Source organism: Pagrus major, chromosome 21, assembly GCF_040436345.1.
Source record: "Pagrus major chromosome 21, Pma_NU_1.0".
Taxonomy (NCBI): Eukaryota; Metazoa; Chordata; class Actinopteri; order Spariformes; family Sparidae; genus Pagrus; species Pagrus major.
The window spans coordinates 1722425-1739330 of record NC_133235.1 but is presented as its reverse complement, the minus strand read 5'-3'; the positions used below and the strand labels follow the sequence as shown (position 1 = coordinate 1739330).

At 40.3% G+C, this 16906-nt stretch overlaps 1 protein-coding gene across 1 annotated transcript in view; it reads right to left on the bottom strand.

The window, feature by feature from the left end:
- The window catches only part of LOC141017205 (phospholipid phosphatase-related protein type 4-like), a 131415-nt gene that overhangs the window by 78597 nt on the left and 35912 nt on the right, over nt 1-16906 (bottom strand). Inside the window, exon 2 of the mRNA XM_073491856.1 lies at nt 14554-14739. Within this exon, the coding sequence (XP_073347957.1) occupies nt 14554-14739 (186 nt within the window). The remainder of the gene's footprint in view (nt 1-14553; nt 14740-16906) is intronic.

Genomic DNA, 16906 nt, shown 5'->3' with positions numbered 1-16906 from the left:
AGGCAAAATTAACAGACGCAATGTCAGTGGGAGGCAACTGCTGTGTGTCACAGGGAAAGGTCAACAAGCTTGTTATCAACTTAATTTGTGAGGGTCTTCATCCATTTTCTTTTGTTGAACGACCTGCTTTCAAAGAACTAGTCGTGACACTCAATCCCCACATCAAGGTCATTTCTAGACCCACAGTCCGGACCAGAATAGAGGGAACTGCTAATCAAATGAGGAAGAATGTGGTATTGCAACTTAGTAAAGTCAGCTATGTTGCCACCACCACAGATTGTTGGACCGCGCCCCAGCAAAGTTTCATTGGGGTAACAGCTCATCGGATAGATGAGGGAACCTTAGAGAGGAGATCCGCTGCACTTGCATGCAAGAGGCTAAAAGGGTCTCACACCTTTGATGTTGTTGCAGGTGCTCTTGATGACATACACTGTCAATATAGAATAAGGGGGAAAGTGGTAAGAACCACCACGGATAGTGGCTCGAACTTCGTTAAAGCATTCAGTGTGTTTGGTGAGCAGAGCCAGTCTGAGGATGCAGAGTCAGAGTCAGACCAAGAGTCTTCTGAGGAGGCCCATGCCAACTACCTGGACACCTTCAGCATCCTGGAGAAAGATAATGGCTTGGAGTACCAGCTTCCCACACACCAAAGGTGTGCATGCCACTTGTTAAACTTAGTTGCCACAACAGATGCTGACATGGCAGAAAAGAAGAACAATACATACAAGAGGCTATCACATGCAGCTTTTGGGAAATGCCAAGCCATGTGGAATAAGACGGGCCGTTCATACATGGCAGCAGAAGTTGTGGAAGATAATTGCCAGCTCCAGCTCATTCTGCAAAATCAAATGCGGTGGAATTCAACATTTATGGCTGTGGAGAGAATCATACGGATCATACAAGAGAAAGGGGAGGAGGCAATCAGGAATGTTTGTGAAGAATTCAAATTGAAAATTTGAGTTTTAATTTGCATTTTAACAGTATGGAATGTTTATAAGAAATGACAAATTAATTACAAGTGAATAACAGTGCATGAAGCTACCTTGTATATTTCCGTATTTTCCATACTTGTATGGAATTGTTTAATTACAGTTTCATACTTGGCTACACATTTCAAACTATTCCTGCTTGATTTGCCAACAATTGTATGTATCTGATCTATGTTATACAGGCTGAGTCAAGCAGAAATTGCTTTCCCAACTGAGTACTGCTCAGTGATGAAATCTGTGGTAAAGGCCTTGAACATTCTTCAGTCGGAGACCAACACACACTTAGGGCCGGATCTACTAAGATCCCAAATTGCTTGTACTACTAAGAGTGATTGCGTAAATGACAACAGGTGCAAACGTGTTGGAGACACGTCTATTTAAATGAGGGTTTAGTGTGTTTCATGGTTTTCAGCATGGCGAGTTTGAGAGAGCGAAAGCGCAAAGTGAAATTCGACCCTTTGGAATTAGAAGTGTTGGTAGAGGAAGCGAATAAACATTTCAATGAGCTGCAGCAAAGGAATCTGACGGTCGCGCAAAGGAATGCCGTGTGGGAGAAAATCGGTGAAAAAGTTAATGCTGTTGGAAAAAACAGGCGAACAGTGGATGAAGTGAAAAGGAGATACCAAGACATCAGAAGAAGAACAAAAGAAAAATTGGCGTATAATAAAAGGCCTGCAAATAAAACAGGCTTCCATTGTTTCGGTGTCTCCTTCTTGCAACAATAAACGCAGCCATGTGTGCACAATTACGCATACAAACGGTTTGCACCTCCCTTTGAGACGTGTTAAATATAGAAGCAGTTTCTATTAGCAAAATTGCTTTCAGGTTTGATAAATCACTTTGCGTGTGCTAAATTAATATATTTACATTTTCTCCACCCAGAACACGCTCAATTGCGTGTAAACGCCCCATATTGCATATTCATTCCTGCAAACGTACTACCTGGATGCAGGCGCACTGTTAGTAAATCAGTTTGTACATTTTTTTGCGTGTGCAAGGAGTTTGCACACGTTTTAATACACGCAAACTTTTAGTAGATCCGGCCCTTAGGGTGGCTTCTTCCAGTGATCGTTCAACTGCAAGCAAAACTCAGAAGGCAGGAGACATCCTCCAAGATGTGTCTACCACTCATCAGAGCCATTCAGGATGGTGTCCAAAAGTGTTTTGGTGAGATGATGGAGGACCCAGAACTGATCGCTGCAGCAATACTTCTACCGAAATTCAAAACCACCTGTGTACTGTGATATATAATTGTGTATTGCAGTTGTTTTTACTCAATACAATGTTATAAGTGCTATACTGTAAGTCTCTCAGCTCAAATTGTAATTGTTTTTGCTATTTTTGGTAATCTCTGCATTTAATTGTCTTAAATATTGTTGTTTGTCACTCAACAGGTCTGGTCCATGTCAGACAACACCTTGACCGGATGGCAGAGGCTGGGGTGGAGCAAGTTGGACAACATTCATTAGATGAAGATGATTTCTTCTCCTCAATGAAGTCCAGAAGGTCAGAAGGTACAGGGGAGTTAGAAGGGTACCTAGCCTGTGCCTCAGACAAAATAGATCTGCTGAACTCCTTTCCAAATATCAAACAACTCTCTCTGAAACTCAACATGGGCCTGCCTGCCTCAGCTGCTTGTGAGCGGCTTATCAGTTGTGCTGGATTACTGTTCACTGCAAAGCGAGCAAGGATGAGCACAACTAACTTTGAAAATCAACTGCTGCTCAAACTTAACAAGAAGTTTGTAGACTAATGCTCTTAAGCAACTATCTTTTTTGCAGACATACAGTGGGACAGGGCCATTTTAAGTTTTTAAGTTTATAGCAGCTGCCATTGAGTTCATAACAAGTTAGAAGTTTATTTAAACATGTTTTATCACTAGATATTAAGCGCACAGCCTGCCATCAGAATATGTCCCTGACAAATAGATTTTATTTTTATTTTGGTAATTTATGATGACTTGATTTGATTTGATTTGATGACTTGATTTGGCCTTGATTTTGTATCAAAGATGGGCCCAACACACAGTAAGAAATGTTGGAGAAATTGTGGAGCACAAATAGGTAATATTTACACATATTCTGGTCATGTATGGGGATAGAATACTGACATAAACCGGTCATGGCTCGAACAACACTGTCCGGACGTGCCGGGTTCGGATCGGAAACATTAACAACCTCGGGTCAGGTCGGACCACGGGCTTCTTCTTCTTCTTCTTCTTTTTTTTTTTTTTGCCGCAGTCCTTATGCACAGCTCCACTACTTCCTCAACTTAAGTCAGCTCCTTTATTTCCTGTCTTACATTATTGGACAAATTGATTAATCCAGGTGTGTCTGACCATTGTGACTACTGAAGTCAGACACATGGGTCCAGGCTTCAACACCTGCGGATCGGATCGGGTCGGGTCTCTGAGAAGGAATAAAGCAAACTGCTCAGACGGGCGATCGTGGGCTTTGAGAGGTTTGTAAATTCACAAGAACTTGCAGAAAATAATTTTTTAATATTACGTTTATAATTTTCAGGGAGAAAGAAGTAGATCTAGAATATGAACAAAACAGTTTAACCAAAATAAAAAATGTACAGTCTGTGTGCAACAGGACCCAAGTTACAAAAAATGATCAGCGTTTTATCAGATTAATGTCAACGATGGAGGAAAGAAAAGACAGCACTCAGACAAACATATTGAAGTTCATTGCTCTGTGTGACATTTTGCAAACATTCAAGTCAAGACACCAAATCACAATACATGTCATTCAGGCATTCAGGGCTGTGTGGTTTGTCCCGTTTGTCCTAGTGGTGTTGCCTTACCTTGCTGTCCACGAATTCGCTCAACCAATTATATTCAGGATACAATGGTGATTGGCATGCCCCCCAGGCCCGCCCCCTTGCTGACAAAAACCGCCCACTAAAAAAAATCACTCGTGCGCGAGCAGGGGAAACTTTTCCGAGCGAGGAGAGGAGAGATTCGCGAGCGCGCAGTCTGCACTCGCGCGAGCAGGGGAAAGTATTGCGAGCGGACTCTGCGCACGCTCGAGCTGTTTTTCTCCTCGCAGGCTACAATATTGCTCGAGGGGGCAGAGATGCAGGATACAAAATAGCTCGCGAGTGCTTTGAAAGCGCTCGGGGAAAAAAAATGCGGTTTATGTCAGTATTCTATCCCCATAGTCATGCTCCACCCTAAGACCATTCTGGGATGAGGTATATCGAGCTCTCAGAGAGGTTATCCATGCTAACATCCCTGAAGACCCACGGCTGGCTGTATTAGGGGTAAAACCCAAAGGAATAGAGGGCCGAAGAGCTGCAAACTATTAATTGCAGATCTTGCTAACTGCAGCAATTAAATGCATTACAATTAATTGGTTAGAGCCAGAGCCACCTACATACCATCTGTGGACCCAAAAGATCCTGGAAATTTCCAAGATGAAGCGAACAGCCCACCTGCTAAGGCTACAAAGGGATAAATCTGACAGAAGATGGAGTCCTGTATTAAGTTTATTAATGCAATGATAACCTCAAATCACCTATCCCCAGTAGGCGATATGAGGGGGGATGCCGTTCCCCTTGTTAGCAAAATTACCAAAAAGCATCCCCCTTGTTAACCTGCCATCACTCTCCATCCCCTAGTAGCAGAAAGTGTGTTACAAATCAAAAGTGGCTGCGATCAGCTCCGACGCACAGTAGAGTCAAGCCGTGCACGGCTGCTTTGCGTTCCGGCTGCCTGGTCTATTTTGACAGAAGCCACAACAAGCTGCAAAGAGCAGATCACGCCGGCAGGAAGTCAGAGACACAGGAACGGCATAGAGCATCCGGTCAATTTTCAAAATAAAACACCCTGTGCAGACTCCCGAATGTATAAAAATGAAAAATGACCAGATCAACAAAATCTGAGCAAGTCAACAAAATCAGGCAGGCAAAAGGCTCGGCTTCTGAAATGTTCCCGCTGGGTTCTCTCAAATGGTTTTCACAGAGAACACAGACTTGTTCTTTATTCATAGACTCCACTCCCTTTGCTGGTTATATCAGGGGTGCAAATATTTCATGTTTATTTTCAGTAATGTTCAAGTTTTTTCAGAGATGAGTTTTTTCTGACAGTTTAATATCAATAGTAAGTTTGCTATTTATGTTCTAAAACTAAAATGTTACTTTTTGTAAGTGTTTTTAGTGTGTCTGTTCAGAACATGGTGGCTTATGTTATGTTGGTAATTGTCATTTTTGTGCTGGTTTATAGTTTAACCATTAGTGAGGTAGCTGTTACATTTCCTGACACCAGCTGTTTTATCCCCCATTGAAGTGCACTCTGCTGGACAAACTATGTCATTACACCAATTTTAAATTACCCCAAACATGTTTTTCTGTATTATAGTTTTTAAATATAAGGTTTTCATATCGGTGCATATCGGACAATATTACGCCGATACCGATATATCTGTGATAGGCTAATATTGGGCGATAAAATCGGCCTACTGATAAATCGGTCGGGCTCTACTATTTTGCACAATGTTCATTGTGTGTCTTTCAAGAAATTTAGATGGTAAAAAATTCCAAGGGGTCATGTAACTTAAAATGACCCTGCTTATAGTGTATTGTGATAAACATGAGAAAACCCTGCCTGAATAAACTCAGTCCACTGCATACAATTCAAAGGTGTATTTACTCATTACTTTAATACAGTTATAAAAAGACAATTGTAGTAGGGAGAGAAGGAAGATAACTGGATCAAATGGAATTGTAGAACTAGAAGTGTCACAGTTATGGTTAAGGCGTCAACAATGTCCTTTGGGAGGTGTACATAGGTGTGTCAGGGCAGGGTGGTGCTCCCATTGGGCCATCCCCCCTGTTAAAACTTAACAAATCACCTACTGCCTATCCCTCTAACTCCCAGAAGGTAGATATGGGGAAGTATATTATTTTATGTCATGAATTTAATTGTTTAATATCCTAGTGTTTTGTCTTTTGTTTCTTTTAACCTTTGTGCCCACCTTGGGCATTTTGTACATTTTTCTCAACTTTTTTTTTTAATTTGGTGATCATTTTGGCTGTGTTACACCTTGTGGCATGAACTTTTCTTTTTAGTAAAATTTTTGAAATCCAATGTCTTTTACTCTCACATGTCTTTTATACTCTAAAAATGTACACACACAGAAAAACTGCTATTAAATCATCATACATCAATATTTTTTTCAGCTTTTTTTTCCATAAATCACTTACACAACTTCACACTTATTCAAAACTACCAAACATTCAATGATTTTCAGGATTTTAACCCTTTAAATGCCAGTTTAAGTATTTGAATTATTTAATTATTTATCACAAAAAAACACAAAAAATGAATTATTTTCCATAAAATAAATAGTAGGGGGATGGGGCTTTGGTGGTGATTAGAGTCTTGGATATGTCAAAGATTAGCAGCAAAATTGATTTAATTGCATTAGTATTTTTTATGTAGTGTCAGATACTCAAATGGACACCTTCGTGGCCAAAAATGCCTCCCAGAGGGAGTCTGGGAGGCATTCACCACCAAAGCCCCATCCACCTACTATTTATTTTATGGAAAATAATTTTTTTTTTTGTTTTTTTGTGATAAATAATGAAATAATTCAAATAATTAAACTGGCATTTAACCCTTGTGCCCTCCTCGGGCATTTTTGTACATTTTTCTCATTTTTTTTAATTTTTATTTGGTGATCATTTTGGCTGTGTTACAGCTTATGGCATGAATTTTTGCAAGAACTTTTCTTTTTAGTAAATTTTTTTAAATCCAATGTCTTTTACTCTCACATGTCTTTTATACTCTATTTATGCATTTTGCACCCTTATGACACCTTTGTGGCAAAAATGTACACGCACAGAAAAACTGCTATAAAATCATCATACATCAAACTCTTCCCACAGGTATACTACACATGGCAATACATCAAAACTCCCCATGGGTTCAGTCATTTTGTGTCATCTGCCTCAAACACATCAACATTTTTAGGCCTGTTTAAATTAATTTACCATCTCATAATCATTTTGATGTCCACAGCAACTAACCCTGATGTGAAAGAGCAAATTTGTGGTGTTGATTGACAAAATCATGACTGAACTGGTAAAAATTAAAGTATACTCACTACAAACATAGTTTATTACTTTACACTTGTATGTAAAAAACAAATGACGATGACATGCAGTAAGTATGTTATAACTTACCATCTCATGATTATGACAAGACTGTCTCATAATTACAACCCTGTGTGTAGATTAGGGTTTGGATATGGACATGCCACTGGTGCAGCTGACCTTTCCCTGTGGCTCAGAAATATTGTTATTATTGTGGAGGAGGACTTGGGGCCGCTGTGAAAAATTTGAGTTCTGACTTTTTCTCAGTATTCTGACTATTCTGAGTTTAAAGTCAGAATTCTGACATTTTTCTCAGAAAAAATAGTCTGAATATTGACTTATTGACTATATTGACTTGGGATTCTGAGAAAAAAACATTCAAAACCTGTCAGAATTCAAACTCTGCAAGCTAGTTTTACATGACTCATACTTTTAAGTAATTTTTAGTTTTATTCTGTTTGTCCATTTGCCTGTTTGAATGCCTATATCCACATTTTCACAATTAATTTTTATCCTACCCTGAAATGTGTAGTTTTCATATTTTGATTGCCTTAACATGTATTCCAGCACGACTCCTAAGCCCAACAACAGAGATACAGGTTAAATAAATTCTTAACTAGGAATTTGCAGCAGCTGTGTTTTTCTGTTTTACAACACAATAGTCACTTTAAAGAGAAGTAAAAAAGTTATTACTGAGATTTTTTTCTAATCTAGTCCACATGGTTAAAATGGCAAACCTGTCCCCATGAAATGTGAGTGTTTCATCAAAGCAGCGAAGGGCTTTACTTGTACTCTTCTCAGTGTGGTCAGACTCTCGCAGCATTATGGGCACATTTTTAAACCTGCAGTGTGTAGGAGACCAGCTGTGGGAAGATGACTTCCCCATTGAAATATTTACTGCCTCTATTTGTCTACATTTTAGTGTCAGCTGACAGTCGTTACTGTGAGAGACTCAGAGGAAGAATGCTCAGTCACCTGGTTTATTTATGCTAACAGAGTACTGTAATGCTTCATGCAACATTAACAATATTAATAGTTTTGGGTTACACTTGGCTATCAATAATAATTAATGATTATCATGGATAATTATTAATTATGATAAATAATAAGATCCAATTTACATTAGATCACCTCGAGACACCACCCTTGAAGAAGGGAAAAGAGCCAACTCACCAAATCAGTCTCATAAAAAGGTACTAAACTGCCAGTTTGTAACTCTGATTATTAATTAACTTAATAACTACAACCAAATTACCATAACAGCTGTAATGGTCAAAGGATTTTGGAGTCCTTGACAGAGTAGAGGTTGGCAACATTCACTCTGTACAATATTAAATAGACAGCATGAAGGTTCAACAGTCTTTTATTTAACACAAAATGTAAACACAACTAACTAACATGTACTATAATACAGGTGTGTGTGTGTGTGTGTGTGTGTGTACGTCTGGAAGAACAAAAGCAAAATGGTGGCTAGGGTTCAAAGTGCCACGCCACATGGCATGGACAAAGGAAGACTACAAACAAAATGGCTGATCCAATGGTTGGACTCAGGTCCAAGATGGTGGACCACCATTTGTTTCATTAATAGGAGAGAACTAAGAAACAAAGGTGGTGCTCACATCATGTGCTCACTGATATCACATGTGGGTGTGATATGCTCCAGGCTGAAGGAGAGAGTGTGTGTTTTTGTGTGTGTGTGTGTGTGTGTGTGACGTGATGCCAGGTTATAGAAGATGGTTAGTTGCATGCAAAGACCCTGAATCTGTGTGAAGCATAATTCAACGAGGTGGAAAAGAGCGAGAACAAAGAAAGCAGCTGGAATTTTGACTATTTGGTCAGAGGGGGGTCTGTCACCCTGACCAATAGTAGCTCAAAGCTGAATTTGCACGTAGGTGTGAAGACTGGGGAATTCTGGAAAATTGAGTTAAATGAACGACTTCATCGTGGGCCCCAACAGTACAACCCAGTCACCAGAAAAGATAGAGGTGATGTTGAAACATTACACATCTCTATGTTGCAACTTTATATTTTTTAAGGTTCAGCTATTATTCAATGTTGTGACAACTATGTGCTTATGGTCTGGTTTAGGCACAAAATACTTAGTTACAGTTAGGAAAAGATCACTTTTTGGCTTAAAATACCTGGTTCTGTCACCACAAACATGGCTGGATATTGTCCCGAGGTCTCCTTAAAGACAGGGCTACACAATATATCATGTCAGCATTGTCATCGCAATTAGAGCATGTGCAATCGTCACATCACAGAATGTGCAATGACAAGTAAGACAAATCAACTCAACACATCCTGCTCCAACTTAGTTTGCTGCTTGAAGCAAAACTTGTACAGTTCTCATTTTCTGTGATTAATCTACAAGAGACGTCGGTGTGACAACACATCATTTAGTACAATTTAAGGGTTCTTGGATGGAGGTTGCATGTGAGTGACATGCAGGCTCTGCATGGACAGTGAACCACCAATCACAATGGGCCTCATTCATGAACCGTTCTTACGAACAAATTTGTTCTTAAGTCCCACTTATGAAGATTTTACGAAGATTGTGGCATTCATGAATTTTTTCTTATCCAGGATTTATTCTTAGGTAAGAACAAATCCTACGAACACTCAGGAGTACTCATTTCAGTGCTGACATGTTGGCATGGTTGTGTTTTCTTCTCTTGTGCAGTTAAATAAAATACAATATTACAGTGATAATTCTGTCATATTTATTTATTTAGTTATTTATTCATTTCATATTTTTGGTAATTTACAGAGAATTTTAAATTTTAAAATAAATTAAATGTGCCAATGATTTGACATTAATCAAGTAAATTGGAAACCATGCCATCAATTAGTAACCCCCCCCACCCTATTTATACGTGGCATTTCTCCATCCAAGGCCCGCAAAACAATGGCATATATATTGCTGCTGCAAGAGATTGCTGATTGTGCCCTACGGAGGGAGCGAATGTTTCGGGATCACATAGATCTTTTTTCAGAGAGCGATGAGTTCCTCTTTGGACGCTTTAGGCTCCCACGACCGGTTCTTATAGATCTATGCAACCACTTGGAGCCAGCACTTCGGAGCCACACACTTACTACAGGTACCGTCGACCCTCGGCTTTTAGGCCACTGGAACATTTCAGTGGGAGCTGGGGGACAGGGTGGGCACATCACAGCCATCCATTAGCCGCGCTCTCCCTCGAGTCGTGGATGCAATAAATCAACTGGCCACACAATACATAAAGTTTCCATACACAGCAGAAGATCAAGTCGCAGTTAAGAGAGGATTTCATAACATCGCTGGCCTCCCTAACACCATTGGCGCAATAGACTGCACACACGTACGCATTAAGGCACCCTCTCCAGACCCCTTCCCATACCTCAACCGCAAGCAATACCATTCGATAAACGTACAACTTATCTGCGACTCAAATAACCACCTACTGAACATGGTCTCCCGGTTCCAAGGAGGAGCACACGACTCCTATATTTTCCAAAACAGTTCCATGGGAACACACCTTGAACAAGGAGCAGCTGGTGAGGCATGGCTCATTGGTACGTATCTTTTATAATATAATTAGAATTTCCCATAAAAGTGTCTTTTTATTTGATTTTATCTTGATTAATTTTATTAGGGGATCGAGGATATGCCCTGGCTCCCTGGTTGATGACACCACTGACCAACCCTCAGACTCCACAGGAGATTTTATTCAACCAGATGCATGCGCACACTCGCTCCACCATCAAACGCACCATCGGCATTTTAAAGGGGCGCTGGATGTGTTTGGACACAGCAGGTGGCAAATTGCTGTACAAACCGGAGAAGGTAAGACAACTGATGATTTGATTTTTTTTATTATAAAATCTGCTTAGACTAAGGTCACGTTTATTGAAACACCTTGCATCTTAACTTATGACTCTCCCTCACCATTACAGGTCTGTAGGATAATCATGGCCTGCTGTGTCCTGCACAACATCGCTATGAAGCGTGGTGTGCCACTTCCCCCTCAGCCACAACACCGTGAGGATGTGCGTCCTGACGCAATGATGGGACCAGACTGCAGGTGCGCTGTTCATGTTCGAGCACAATTAATTGCCCGCTTGTGAAGAAAATGCATTAATATCACAATTTCAGTCTAACAGTCTAATTCACTTAAAAAAAATAAACAAAAAAAAAAGACAGACCGGTTTCAGTGCACATCTTTCACACGTTTATTTTTTAAAATTCTCATTAATTTCTTTAAGTGTGTTGGATATGGTTGCGAGTGATGAGGCAATCTTATCCAGTGTGTCAGCTATCCTTTCCTGATTGTCCAACACCGCGTCCGAAATCAGGCATGGAGAGGCACGGGCCCAAGTACGCGTGGAGGTACTGCTGCAGGAGGGTTCTGTCCGTTCTGCAAGTTGGCTCTGTGGGACTTCATCTGTGAATAAATAATAAATCAAGCCATGGTTGCCACCCTCAGTCCAATACTAAGACGTATTTTGATCTCACACACTATGGTAAACTCCTGCGGGTACACCTTTTAAATAAAGCCATTATTCCAGAAAATAAATAAATTACCTTCTGATTCCTCTGGAGTAGCAGCCGCACAGGGAGGGGGTGACAGCGTTGCCTCGGGGCCCAGGTCTGTATCCAGACACTCAGCCGATGGTACTCCTAAAAAGTAAGGTGGGAAAATTAAACTATCAATTAAATAAATAACACATTACAGTGATTTAGATTTTTCCCATATAGCCTACCTGAGAGTGCCGTCTCCCCGATGATGGCCCCGATGCGCTGGTCCAACTTAGACAGGGTTTTGGTGTCTGCTGTTCCCCCTCCGGTCCGTTGCGTCTCCCGTCAGAATTTTGCAATGTTTTTTTTGGTTTCAGATTTAAGATCAAACCATTTTTTTTTCACCTCCTCTATTGTGCGTCCTTCTCCAGACACTGCGTCCACTGCACGTGTGACAGCCTCCCATGTTTCCTTTTTGTTTGTACTGGCATAACCTGCACCAAGGCTACTGAATATATATTTTTTCCTTCGGGTGATTTCCTGCAGCAGTACCTCCACCTCTGAACTGCTAAAGTTTTTTTTTCGCTTCACCTGCTGCGCTCCAACTGATTTATTTTTTGCTTTTGGCATTTTGTTGCTGTTTGCTCTGTACTACGGCATCAGTGTCTACACGGCCCTGCAGTTTCTTTTATGGGCATTGATGGGCGGTTACCTATGCTAATCCTATGTTAATTAGACTCACCTTGCACGCGCTCTCAATTTATGAGGTGGCATTCATCAATGTAGGAACACAGCTGCGAACAATTCTGAGGCTTACGAACGCGTTGATGAATCTGGCGTAGGGTTTTCTTAAGGAACCTCTTAAGAACAACTTAAGAAAGAATCTAAGAAGATTCTTAAGACGATATTGGTGAATGAGGCCCAATAACTCTTGAATAATTGGTTGTACAAAGCAGAGTATATTTTGGTTGTTTGTTGAATTGAACAACCAAAGTATACCAAATACAGACCTGCCAACCTTGAAGAAATTTTGTGAGTACAAACACACCCTTTTATTTTGACACTTCCTGTTAAACTGGTGTATTTTATTTTGAAAGGGTTTGGTAAACGGAAAAGGAGCGAATGGACGGTAAATTGATTGAGGAAGGTAAACAAGCATCACATGGATATAAGGAAATTCACGGATAAAGAAAAATAACTACGGTGTTGAACTTAACTACAAGAGTGATTTATTAGCCCGGTTTAAAGTGGCAACAAGGTAAAGGCTTATGGTACATTTATGTTTGTGTTGAAATTTAAGTTTGTTTTATGTAAAGTAAAGCTAAATGCCACAAGCTAATTATAGATGTATGGACTAATGGCTTTTTATTTGTTTTTATTTTAGCTCTTACGTTGTTGTCGGTCATAAAGAATTGCTTCGAGGAATAAAATACTTCAGACCACCACCAGTAAAAACTTCATTAATTTTAACTGGCGCTACACTACTATTTGCAACACACACACAGTAACTTTGACGAGTGGTTAACAACACCGTCGGGTAAACTCAACGTATTAATTTTACTTTTTCAATGCTGTTTGCATTGGCTGAGAACTATAGGGATGCAGGCGATTAGCAGTGACAGCAAGCGGGTGAAGAGGGATCAGTTATCCGGCCACCCTGGCTTGCTTGAGGCACTGAATTGAATTGAACATGCGAAGCATTTGGCTAGGAGGGGCAGGTGGGCGAGGGTGTTAAAATGTAGCGCTCTGATTGGCCAAAAGCTTTTCACTCCACTTGCACGCAGATTGTTGTGGCTCAGCGGCAGAATCAACTTCATAGATTGGACTTGCATAGAAACTGAAACCGACGAACTGCGAGATGCAACAAATGCGTACCTGGAGAGCAGCAATTCGTTCAAGCGTACTTAAGGGTCAAAATGCGTGCCGAGTACGAAAAATGCATACATGTTGGCAGGTCTGCAAATAGAGCTATTCAAGTTTTATGAACATTCCTGTATATTTTCATATTACATTATATATCATAGAAAAACAAAATATCACAATGTCAGTTTTTTTTCCAATATTGTGCAGCCCTGCTTAAAAACATCCAGTAATGTCACACTATCACAGTCTCAAACTGCAGTCACTGGCTTGGCAGCCTTCTCGCCTGTAACCCCATCGCCTCCCCTCCACCTCCCAATATGAAAGTCAGGTCATCAACATGTAATGTGAACATTTATTAAATGTCAATATGGTACATGTGATGACATGTACAAATGTGAACATATCAGTGGTTTGAAGAAACGTCAACTGTCCACATTTACTTTTTGCAACTGGGCTGCAGAGAAACACAAGTTCACAGAAACACACCTTTGCCTTAGGCTGCTGTAAGCGTTGTGGTTGTTTTAGCTAATTTCCTCTTTGTTTAGCAGTTAGCGGTCCCCACCCTCCTCTCCAGGTCATCTCACTTGCAAGACTCCTTCCTTTTTTTCGAGGCAGCTCTCTTTGCTTTTTTCTTTTCTTCAAGCATTTTTCATCACTTGGTCTGTTTGGCATTCTGAGCCGTCACCAGCAGTGCTGGAATCAGTAGCTTTCCCTGTTCCACCATTGCAGGTGTAGGTACGAGAACAGGAGGACCCTGCTCTTTGTGTGTTCATCAAGCAGACAGGACCACCTTTATATGGAGGTCTCTGTCCTGATTGGATAAGGTGGGCAGGGATACCAGAAAATGTCTTTTCTCTGTTACTGCATGAGCAGGAGGAGAAGAGACATGGGTTACTGACCAAAGAATCTATAACAGTGAATACTGTTGGATTATAGAGAGAAAATAATGCTTACAGCAGCTTTAAGGTGAACAACAGCTGGGTGGCTCCTGTATAATATAGTTAATCACAGTCCCTGAAACTAATATGTGTGTTAGCCTCGTGAAGATATTACTGAGAGGTCCAGTGCTGAGACTATAGACTATAGAGGTGGAGGTTTACTTACAGTTGCAGTGGGAGCAGCGAATGCCAAGCTGAAGAGCAGAGGCAGTGGGCAGACTTCCTGCCTGGGCAGGATGTAGGGAAGAGACAGACTGCGGTCATTACAAGTGTACCCAGAATGCACCGGCTGGAAAATATCAGTCAGCTCCAGGAAATAAAGACTGACAACAGAAGAGGCCAGGATAGGGAGCTGCAGGGAAGAAACAACAACACAAAAGAATTTAGAAAATGTTCATCAAAAGGAAATACTAAGAAAATAAAAGTCAGATGATCACCAAAATGATTATTGACTCAAATTTCACGGTAATCCATCAAGTACATATTGAGATATTTCAGTCGGGACCGTCAGGTAATATAAGAAGAAGTCATTCTTGTTTTTGCTGCCTCCATTGTCAGTAGTCAGTGTTTGTCTCTCCTCAACATGTTCATCCTGTTACGTCTCCAAATGTTTCTAGTTATGTCTTCTTTCAGTAAAAAAAAAAAAAAAAAGATTTTACATTTGGATATTTGAGGTTTTTCCAGTTCACTTCAACACATTCAAAGTGTTTGTGGAAAAAAGAGCCTCTAGTGGTCATGAGAATAAGTGCAGCTTGGAGCATCAACATGTTACATGATGATCAAATCAAAATGTCCTCATTAGAGCAAGTGAAGGATTATCCATACAGTATACGGCTACAGTTTAGCTACACAATATACAGTATACAGCTACAGTTTAACTACACAATATACAGTATCCAGCTACAGTTTAACTACACAATATATATTGTGTATACACAGTATATTTCTTTCCTCAACAGAAGGGACATATTAACCTCAGCTGAGCCCGGTCACGGTGAGACACACAGATACATACACAGAGCAGAGATACATGGTGTGTGTGAAGGTCAGCGATCTGAGGAATAATAACACACCTCTGCCTGCTTCTGTTAATCTGATACTTGTGAGGTAAACAGCACACACACACACACACACACACACACACCCGCACACACTGCCGATAGAGGATTATGAAAACCAAATTGAACGGAGAAGGTTGAAGACTCAAGACTCTCAACACAAGACCAAATATTGTCAGAGCAAATATTCATACTACAAACTTCACAGAGCAGAAAGAGTTTTACTTCCTGCTCTTTAATCTGTGTTACAGTACAGATTGAAGATGATACCAATCCAGCGTGAAGCATCAGCATCAAATGCACGTGGGCCCAAGTTGGCAAGGAGAAACTTACTAAATCTTGATCAGGAGACCTCACTTGCACTGGATGTGAGTTTAAAAGATATTTTTGAAAAACTGGCTCCTGGAAAATCAATAAAACTGATAGACAGAGATTCAGATGTTCACTTACAATAGAAGGACAAACACAAGGGTACGTAATGGATCTTCTACTGTGTAAACAAATAAATGTCTCAAGTTCAAAGTCAACACCCACCACAACTCTTTACACTTTCAGTGGAGGCCAAAAACAACTATGTTTCTCAACTTCATTTACAGTATACACTAATAAAGCTGCCTACAGGTTGTATGTACTGATACCAGCTATAGAATTATTCTGATGGCACAAGTTTGTGTTGCTGTTTGGGTTTTTGGGTTTCAGCCCAATCATCTCAGTGTACCAGGATCAGATCCATGGGGTGCGCTGTCTTTATTTAATCTGCCACTGTGGATGACACAGTCAGAAATTTCAACACTTATGATACAGTTATGATCCATAAAATTTGGATCAACCCTGTTTAAAACCTTTATGTTGGACCTGTAGGATGTGCACAGGGCAGAGCACACATTCATTTCCATTACTTGAATGTGGACTATTCAATTACAAATTCTGATGGGCTAGATTTTAAAAACAAGAAATGTACAGTAGATGGGATGGACTATTTAAAATGGTTGTCAATTTCATTCTTACATTTCAGAGTTGACAGAGACATATTTTCAGGAGAGTTCATGCCTACTTGTCCATAACTGTGTCACAAGAAAAAAACTTGATTTGTGAGAGATAACTGATTCATATGTCCTTCCTGATCAGTCAAGCACATGCACAACTCTCAACAGTGATGAGAAGGAAGCAAGATGGTTCACTGGTTAGCTACTTCAATCATCAGGAAAGGAAGAAAATATGTGTCTGATTCAAAATCTTGTAGTATCAGTATATGGTGACTTACTGTATGTGTACATCACATCTATAAAAATATGTGTGAGAGACATAACTGGACATATACTGTACACTATATTTTTAGTTCATATGTTTTGTCATATATCAGTTTATATGCTGTGTCACTTGCGACAGGGGCGCATGAGGCCCACAGGCCTCTAATTGAATAGACTGGCCTTAATTTTCTCATTTGAAAAGTGTTTGCTC